Below are 10,464 nucleotides of genomic sequence, written 5' to 3'. Positions count from 1 at the left end.
TGTTCCATAAATTGGTGAAAGAAACAGGGTACGGGGTCTTTTGCTTAAGCCACTGAACCTGGTAAGGGCAAAGACCCTAACTTAAGTTAGCTAATAAACTGTCCTATTGCATTTGCATTGTCGTGGGTTGGCATATTCTTCTCTTCCGAGATTCTCCTTTACAGCCTGGGTACAACAGACTAAGGTATGCAGGGGCAGCAGTAGTGACGGAAACTGCAATAATTTGGGCTGAGCCATTACCGGCCGGAACGTCGGCTCAAAGAGCTGAATTAATAGCATTGACCAAAGCCCTAACTTTGGGAAAAGATAAAAAATTAAATATTTATATGGATAGTCATTATGCTTTTGCCATGGCACGTATTCATGGAGCGATCTATCGAGAAAGGGGCCTGTTAACTGCAGAAGGAAAGACAATTAAAAATAAAAATGAGATCCTAGATCTACTAGCTGCCCTATGGCTCCCAAAGAAACTTGCCATCATTCATTGTTTGGGGCACCAGAAGCCACCTCCCCTGTCACCCGAGGCAATAATTTGGCGGATCAAACTGCTCGAGAGATTGCACTATCTACTAACCTGGTACTAACCTCCAATCTGCCTGATCCTGGGAGCCCCACCTTACCTACGAACCCCAATTACACTGAAGAAGATTTGAAATGGATTAAACAACTACCCGGAACTCAGTACGTATACAACTGGTGGAAATCAACAGATCACAAAGCCATCCTTCCCGAAAAACTGGAGAAGAAATTTTATTCAAAAAACATCAGACCACTCATTTAGGAACCAAAAAGATACAGGAATTACTAAAATGGGCCAAAGTGATAATTAAAAATGCCCAATCTAAAATTGCAATAATTGTTTCTGATTGTAAAGCCTGCCAATTAACCAATGTTACTAAAAACCCTTTGAATCTAGGCTCCAGATCAAGAGGCAGCACACCAGGAACTTGCTGGGAAGTGGACTACATGGAGGTAAAACCAGGGAAATAAGGATATAAATATTTGTTAGTCTTTATAGATACCTTTTCAGGGTGGGTGGAAGCCTTCCCCACCAAGCGAGAAACGGCCCACGTTGTAGCCAAGAAACTACTAGAAGACATCCTACCCAGGTATGGTTTTCCTACTATGATAGGGTCAGATAATGGACCAGCATTCGTATCTAAGATAATACAGGGTTTAGCAACTATTCTTGGGGCTAATTGGAAATTACATTGTGCTTACAGACTCCAAAGGTCAGGCCAGGTAGAAAGAATGAACAGAACTCTAAAAGAGACCTTAACCGAATTAACCATAGAGACTGATGGAGACTGGGTGACTCTCCTCCCCTTCACCCTATTTTGGGTCCATAACTCTCCTTATAAATTAGGATTAACACCTTTTGAAATTGTCTTTGGTAGACCTCCACCTATCACTCCCAGATTCCAGTCCGATTTGTTACTTGATATTGATAATCATGAACTCATTTATTCTCTTCAAGCCCTGCAACAAACCCAGCAAGACATCTGGCTGAGCTTAAGGGCCCTCTACCAATCTAGTCCCCCTCCCAAACCTCACCAGTACCAACCAGGTGATTGGGTGTATGTACGGAGACATTGGCAAGAGACTCTACAACCTCACTGGAAAGGACCCTACATTGTAATCCTGACCACATACACTGCCCTCAAGGTCGACAGAATAGCCTCCTGGATTCATCATACCCATGCCCGCAAAGCTGATCCTCTCCCTGACCAGAAATGGCACGTCTCCAAGGACCCCAATAACCCACTCAAGCTGAAAATTCAATGATGTGGACCTCACTAGTATTACTGATAATAGCCGGTAGTTATGTAAATTCCTCTTCTAATGCTCACATCCCCCAATGGTTAACTTGGATAATCACATCAGCCATGGGGGATATTGTCAACTCCATCTCACATACTGCACCTCCTATGACCTGGTGCCCTGATCTACACTTTAACTTATGCCAATTAGCGGCTGGATCCTGGGACATCTTAGATTGGGAACCCAGCAAAAACGGTACTCCTGAATGTTCAGGCAAACCCACATGCCAGCGGTCATGTGCATCTTGGGGAATCAATGGCTGGGGAATGGGTTGTGGACATCCCGGACTCTGCCATGAACTCCATAAGTTACCATTTTACATTTGCCCAGGGGGAGGAAGAGACAGAGCCTTAGCAAACCGGTGTGGGGGTACCAGACTTTTATTGTAAAGCATGGGGATGTGAAATGACGGGAACCACTTACTGGAAACCCTCCTTAACTTGGGATCTCATCACAGTAGACAGGAATCATTCCAGTGATGGATTAACCGTCAATTATTGCCGATTTAAATACGGACAAGTCGGACTCACGGGAGGCATGTATACAGGAAGTGGTCCATGTATGAATTTCACCTGTAATCCCATTAGAGTTAGATTCACAGAACAGGGAAAATGGTATAAAACCTGGGTGACAGGCCAATCCTGGGGGCTTCGATTGTACCAAAGAGGGTATGACAGTGGAGTCATTTTCAATGTTAGATTAAAAATTGAATCTTGGACACCTCCCATTGCAATCGGGCCCAACCCAGTGTTAGCCCCACAATCAGTACCCTCTCTACCCTCCAATAATTGGGGCAACACATCAGTCCAAAATTCGTCTCCCCACATCACTCCTTCAAGGGACAACACATCAGTCCAAAATTTACAGGAAGACCCCCTCTGGAAAATGATGGTCCAGACTTAAAACTATTGAATCTAACCCAATCTAATTTAACAGAATCCTGCTGGCTGTGCTATGATATCAAACCACCCTATTATGAAGGTATTGCATTTATAGGAAAATTCAACCAGTCAGAAACTCACAAAACCTGTAGATGGAATCATAGGAAACCTGGACAACTCACCTTACTTTCTGTCACAGGGACAGGGACCTGTATAGGACAGATTCCACAAACTCACAAACACCTCTGCAACCACACGGAAGCAACCATAAATCAAACTGTGTATTACATACCACCCCCCAACGGATGGTGGGCTTGTTCCTTGGGATTATCCCCTTGCTTCCATGGGCAAGTTCTTAAACAAACCGAAGACTTTTGTGTATTAGTCTACTTAATACCTCATGTATTATACCACCAATATGACAGTTTTCTAGATAAATGGGAAACTGTTCCCCACCGAGTCAAACGGGAACCAGTTTCTGCTGTAACGTTAACTGTTTTATTAGGACAAGGACTAGTGGGAGCTGGAACAGGAATTGCATCTATCGTAACCCAGCATCAACAATATAACTCACTTAGAGCAGCAATTGATCAGGATATAGAAAGACCAGAAGAATCCATTACCAAACTCCAAGAATCCCTAACCTCCTTAGCTGAACTAACCTTACAATTAAAAAGGGGTATGGATATCCTTTTCCAACAACAAGGGGGAGTTTGTGCCGCTCTAGGAGAGGAATGTTGTTATTATATAGACCACTCGGGAGTCATAAAAAACTCCATGGCTAAAGTAAGAGAAGGACTAGAAAAAAGAAAAAGAGAGCGTGCCCAAAACCAGGGATGGTATGAAAATTGGTTTAATTCTTCTCCTTGGCTAACATCTCTGTTATCTGCTCTCACAGGACCAGTCATTATGGGACTAATTTTGCTGACAGTTGGACCTTGTATTCTAAACAGATTAGTCAACTTTATAAAAGATAGAGTAAACTCTGTACAACTCATGGTCCTCAGGCAATGATATCAACTACTCCACCAAGACAATTCAGATGTTAGTGCAATACATTATAACCAAATATATAATAACATTCAGCAAACTCATGATTGAGTTTAGTACCAAGAGAAAGGGAGGAATGTGAGAACATGTTTTTATATAAAATACCCCGCATATAGCCATTTTACAATAATGTGCCTTAGCATTTACTCCACGCTCTAGTTACCAGAAAAATCACAAGAAATCCTGATTACCCTCACCCCATAGATAACCCCTAGCAACAACCAATCAGTGAATAATAGAGAGGAACCTGAAGTCCTGATTACCCTCACCCCATAGATAACCCCTAGCAACAACCAATCAGTAAATAGCAGGAAAATACTTGAAATTCCAATACCTGAAATAGCTAGAAACGGCAGTTTGCGGCCTCGGCCCACAGGACAGAGCCAATCAAGTAGGGACAACTCGCAACTTGAAAAATGTCAACCAATCCTGTAATTTTCTGATTGGAACTTCCTCATTTCTGCGGTAACACCTATAAAAATCCTGTTACCCCTGAGTTCAGGGCTCCCAGTCCTGAACTGCTGTGCTGGTGACGGTTGGGGGTCCGAGCTTAAGCTTGAATAAACAACCCCTATGCTTTTGCAGTGGAATCAGCTCTTTGGTGGTTTTTTGGGATTCATAATCTGGGCACAACAATGCCAATGAAAGCAGCAGTCAGGACATCAGACAACGTATAGCACTGGGCAAATTGGCTGCGAAGGAACTCTTTCAAGTGCTGAGGAGCAGGGATGTCTCCTTGAGGACTAAGGTGCGCCTCACACAGGCCATGACATTTCCAATCGCCTAGTATTCATGTGAGAGCTGGACAATGTATAAGAAAGACTGAAGAAGAATTGATGTTTTTGAGTTGTGGTGCTGGCGAAGAATGCTGAGTATACCATGAACTGCTAACAGATCTAACAAATGTGTCCTGGAGGAAGTGCAGCTGGAATGCTACTTGGAGGCAAGAATGGCCAGACTTTGTCTCACCTACTTTGGTCATGTTATCAGAAGGGACCATTCCCTGGAGAAGAATGTCATGCTTGGTAAGGTGGTCGATCAGTGAAGGAGGGGAAGGCCCTGAATGAGATGGATTGACACAGTGGCTGAGACGATGGGCTCAAGTATATATAGCAAGGATTGTGGAGCTGGTGTGGGACCAAGCAGTGTTTCCTTCTGTTGTTCATAGAGTTGCTATGAGTCGGAGACAACTTGATGGCACCTAACAACAACATGAAGACTGTGTACCTTTCTAAATACTTTATAAACAGCCAGTGTAGTCTTCACCACAGTTCTTATGAAGCAGGGATTATCCTTCTTGGTTTACAGATGTGGGTACAGAGGACCAGAGTTTTAAAGCAACTTTCCCAATGTCTCAGATTTAGAAAGTGCCAGAAATGATATTTGTATTTAGATCTGTTGATTCCCAAATCTTTGGTATTCTCTCTCTCTCTCTCTCTCACACACACACATACACCCACACTCAGGAAGAGAATATTTCAAGGAGAGTGTGGTTAATAAAGCCAAATGCCAAAGAGAGAAGACAGATGAAGGATAGTGAGGAGAGGAAGTGGTTTCAGAAATTGTGGTCTTGGGTGGAAAAAGTCTTCACCAGTTACCTGACACTGCTGAATGGGGTGGTTGGAGGTCACATCTGCTGACACGAGGAGCCTTTAAGACAAGGAAAAGTCCTGAAATCATTTGGGACTATAAGCAAGTGGAAAGATATGGTTGGATCTTGAAGCTGTAAATTAGATGCAAACAGAATTTTGCTGGTTTAATCACAAAGTTAAGAGAACCTAAGTGACCAGACTGAAAATGGCTTCTGCCCAAATCTAGACAATAGAGAATATTCAAATGTCATTGATGGTAGAAGTGCTAGAAAGGAGGCAGTAGAAAGACCATTAAAATGCTGTTAGAGCCCCAGTGTCAGCAGAAATGAAGGAGGTGGAAAGGAGCATTAAGCTTGTCCAACAAGAATGCATTGCAAAATAGCGGTTAGTAGTCAAGTGCCTTATCCACTATGCCACCAGAGCTCCTATAATGTGCTTGGTAGCAAGAAGGAATGATCAGTGGGCTCTCCCACCTGGATTCTCTTCATTGGAAAAGGACATTTCTGCTTGGGCATCTCAAATAGCAGTGGATTTTTTCTCCAACAGCATTTTAATAAGCAGAGCATAAATAAATTAATTGCTTCTGAAAAATATAACAATTGTAATTCAAGAGGCGGTGTGCCAGGCAAGTTGCCTTTAGGGTTTTAAAGAACCCAATATTTCCTGACCATTGCAAGACCAAGGCAGGGTTTGCAAGGAGGGGCTCTTTATTGAAGCCAGGTGTGAGCTGTCTCCTCTTCCTGGCTGGGAGGCTGTTTGGACCCTGATGAGTATTTCCTGTGGTCCTGCTTTTCTGGCTTAAGGCCCTGGGGCCGCCAGAGTCTTGCCCGATACTCCCACAATCTCATTTGTTTTTCTCCTTTTCTTCTCCTCCTTCTTCCCCTCTCTTTCTCTTTCCCTCTCTTCCCAAGTTTCTTTCCTTGAGCAGTTCCACTTACTCCACTATGGCCAAGATGTCTAAAAACGTATTCATAATTACAAAACTTAAGCTCTTGGGATTGTGCTAAGAGGATGCTATTTATGTTCAATGTGGCTGCAGTAGAATATCTTTGACCCTGGAACAATGGCCTCTGGAGTGTTCCTCTGTTTACTCTTGCCTGAGAAGAGACAGCATTTGTAAACATTTTTAGATTACCCTAGATATAAAAAGAGATTGGTTTAGTCCCTCCAATGCTCCAAAACAAAGGAATAATCTTCTCTTCCTTGAAAGAGATAAAGTGAGACAGTAATCTGGAAAGGGGGCAGAGAAGTAGAGAACTGGGGTGAGAGATGGCACTGCTCATCCAGCTTCTCTGAAGTCTTTATAGATGAAGGGTAGGATCTTGGAACTCTTGAATTTTGAAGGCACTTTGAGAGACGTCCAGGAAAAGTCTGGCTACAAGGAGATGGTATTGAATTGTATTAAGCTGTCTGATCAACAGTCAGGGTCACTTGGGGAGAATCTGTGGGTGGACTGCAGGGATCAGGTTTTAGGATTCAATCAGGCAGCAGACCTACTGAGGTCAAAGCTCTCCATTGACCTCCCAATTGTCAAATCCAACATACATTTCTTGATTCTTGATTTATTCAACTTCTGGGGAGTATATGATATTAGTAAGACCTCCTCTTACCATTACAGAACCAAGTAGGATATTTGTGGCTGGGTTATGACCATGTTGTACTAAGGATATCATACATGGAACCATTACGCTGGTGGGTGGCTTCACATAGGACCTGGCTCTGGGCTCTGCCTGTTTCTTCTGGCACTGTGGGTTCCTGGATTTTACAGACAAAAGTCCTTTTCTGTGACTTTTTAATAAATGAGGGAGATCAGCACCACCCCTGGCAGCAGGCGATGACACTGACTCAAGTCCTCTGTTATGCCAAGAAGGTATTATTCTCTGTTACCCCACCAAGATCTGGTGATGTGCTTCCATTAAGATTATAGCCAAGAAAACCCTATGGAGTGTTCTACTCTGCACACATAGGGTCCCTATGAGCAAGAACAGACTCGGCAGCAACTAACAACAGCCCAACCAACTGTTGGCTATGTCTATCTTCTTGACCAAGAGGCCTACGGATTCATTCCTGTTTACTACTATGTATTTCCCTTCCATAAAAATGTTTACCTTATTTTTCAGTGGAATTTTATTTCAAGCACTTGCAAAAAAATATTTCACATACTACTACTATGCTTGGAGGAGACTTGAGGGCACTTAAAACTTGAACTTACAATGCAGTCTTGCCTGGGAGTGTCTCTTCATGTTCTCATGCATGTCACATGGCAGCAGGTGCTCTATGAACTTTTCTGGTTTGCAGTTACAGGGACATTGGCATGTTGGAGACATAGAGGCCTGAGGATGAGAAAACTCAAGTTACCACAAAGTCAGGGAGAGCTCTGTGTGTGAGCTTGGTTTTAGAGATTCTACTGGGCATCTGAGACCTTTCTTCTCTAACTACAAAATTACCTCACAAAGCCCTACCTCCAGGGCAGACTGTTCTTCATGTTCAAGTGTCCTCACTATTAGAATGAATACTGATCCTCTTAGTGTAGAAAACCATCCTCATCCACTTAAGACTATTTATATCAGTATTTAAAGATAGAATGTCTTTTAAGCTGATTTGTGGCTCATCACATGATCCAATCACACAAATTTGGGTTCTTGGACCAGCGGGTCAGTGTTTATCTTCACAAGGCAAGCTCAGTGGTAGAGAGACAGGGGCTGTGCTGATTGCTGAGAGGATACCAACCTGTGTGAAAAGCCGATTTCAGATAATCCATAGAGAAGATAATCTGCTTTAGGCTAATCAAGTCCTCTGTAGAGAAAAATAAGTCAGTAATGTGCCTTCAGCAGGAAACTTTGTCAGTGGGTTGTCAGAACTAAAGGGTATGATTACAATCTAACTTCAGTGTAACTTTGACTCTTTTGACTGTTTTTCTCATTTATCTCGTGAGTCATCAAAATATTTTGATGATGGCAGCAAAGTCTATGGCTATTTGTATTTAGCTCCACCAAGCTGGAAGAGCTTTATCTAACTATAGAAAACAACAAACACCACAGCAATTGTTATTGCCATGTTGTTATGTTCTCCATATCTAACACATGGCTGCAGCCCTTTTATTGGAAGTTTGTGGGATTTATAAGAGCACTGGGTGCATTGGGTATGATGGTTTGCTGTAAGTTTCTGCCTCTCAGCTGGTTCATTTGGAGACACTTGGGGCTTTTGATTGTCCAGCATCCATTTCCATTCTTCTAGGAACTGAACACTTCTTTCTTGTGGAGAACATATTCCACAACTTGACCTAGGCCCACCCTGGTCCCAGAGGAGGCCCCATGACCCAAGAATGGTTTATGAATGAGCTCAGGACCCAACAGAATCTCCTCAGGACATTTCTTCTGGAACTCTCAGAAAATTCTTCCATTTAATTGGCGTTCTGAGCTGGCATCCATCTTCTACTTCATCTTCTTCCCAGGTGAGCACCTGTCCAGCAGGTGGAGACAGAGGCAGTGTTCTGATGGCTTTGCTTGAGACCTTATATCTAGCCTTGCTTGAGACCAAATGCACTCCAGACGGTTCAGATAATGCATTAGTTTCTTCATTTAAGCTAATCTGTCCTCACCTGAGTTGAATTATTGTCACTTGAAGTTGAAAGTATCCTGACTCCTATATGTAGAAATTGAGGGTGAAGAATCCATTCATTAAAATTCTTGATTGCAATAAAAAAAAAGACCAGGTTTGCTGGTCTGATAGAGTCTTGTGAGACCCCTGAGACTATGGCCCCTAGTTACCCTTCAGGTCTGGAAAGGAACTCACCCTGTGGCTTCAAGCCAAACAATAGACAGGTATATGGGGTGAATATTTACATCAGGTAGATACACTCCCTGGAGTGATCAATTAATCAATTGTGGAAGAACAGAAGGGCAGTGTTTGCACAGGGTGACAGCTGGGGATTGGGGTGTGGGAGTGCATGGGAGGGAAGGACACAGGGAAGAGGTAACAGGGAGGAAGTGGGAAGAGAGCTATTATGGTGTGGGGAATTCAGTCAATGTCATGAAACAAAATGTGTATGGACTGCTGTATGGAAAATGAATTTGCTCTGTAAACTTTCACCCAAATCACAATAAAAATTTAAAAAAAAAATCTTGACATCAAGCACTATGCACATATTTACCCATTCCAGGTTGAATTCATTTATGATGTATGTCTGGCCCTTTTACTCTCAAGGTAGCTGTCCATGAACCTTATTGGTCAAGCATTGATTTAGCATAATGCCTAAGGCACTTGACTGCTAACCAGAAGGCTGGCGGTTCAAACCCACCAGCCACTCCTCGGAAGGAAGGTTGGGCAATCCTACTTCCGTAGTAATACTACCTCGGAAACCCAAGGAGGGGTCGCTATGAGTCGGGGCCGACTCGACGTCAAATAACAACAACAACAACACAAGGTTTAAGTAGGAGAACTGCTAGTACAATGGTGCTCAGCGGCTAACCAAAAGTTCGTAGTTCAAACCCATCAGCTGCTCTGTGGGAGAAAGATATGGCAGTCTGATTCCATAACGATTTACCTAGGAAACCCTATGGGAGCTGTTCTACTCTGTCCTAAAAGGATCATTATGAATTGGAATCAACTTAATGGCAACAGGTTTAAGACTTTAGTCTCTGTGAGCAATGAGCTTTGTAAGAGTCAAAGAGTCTAGAATGGGAAAAGGGAGAGGAGAAGCACCTGTCTAGGAGCTGCTCGGGAACTGAAGCATAACTGCAGGAAGGGCCAGAAATGGAAAATGTTCATGTATAGACCCTTGAGCTGCTTTCTGAGGCAGTGGTGGTTCAGTGGTGGAACTCTTGCCTTCCATGCAGGAGTCCCAGGTTTGCTTCCTGGCCAATGCACCTCATGTACCTGTCTGTCAGTGGAGGCTTGAATGTTTTTATGATGCTAATCTAGCTTCAATGGAGTTTCCAGACTAAGACGGACTGGAAGGAAAGGTCTGATAATGCTTCTGAAAATAAGCCAATGAAAATCCTATGGATCATACCCTACGATCTGATCTGCAACGAATCATGAGATTGGTGCAGGGCCCAGCAACGTTGCATAGTACCTACAGCATTTGACTGCTAACCAGAAAGCTGGAGGTTCAACCA

The 10,464-nt window shown here is 43.1% G+C and overlaps 1 protein-coding gene across 1 annotated transcript in view; it reads left to right on the top strand.

Moving 5' to 3' along the window:
* LOC122150699 overlaps positions 1-1,785 on the top strand; it is a 19,894-nt gene extending 18,109 nt beyond the window's left edge. Inside the window, 3 exon segments of the mRNA XM_042781964.1 lie at positions 165-501; positions 504-594; positions 711-1,785. Coding sequence (XP_042637898.1) covers positions 165-501; positions 504-594; positions 711-1,785 — 1,503 coding nt within the window.
* The last annotated feature ends 8,679 nt before the right edge of the window (positions 1,786-10,464 follow it).

The sequence above is a fragment of the Orycteropus afer genome, unplaced genomic scaffold (assembly GCF_000298275.1).
Source record: "Orycteropus afer afer isolate SDZICR_OR568_19922 unplaced genomic scaffold, OryAfe1.0 scaffold00207, whole genome shotgun sequence".
NCBI classification, from domain to species: Eukaryota; Metazoa; Chordata; class Mammalia; order Tubulidentata; family Orycteropodidae; genus Orycteropus; species Orycteropus afer.
Note: the sequence above shows the minus strand (reverse complement) of the source record. Positions and strands in the feature narration are given on the sequence as shown.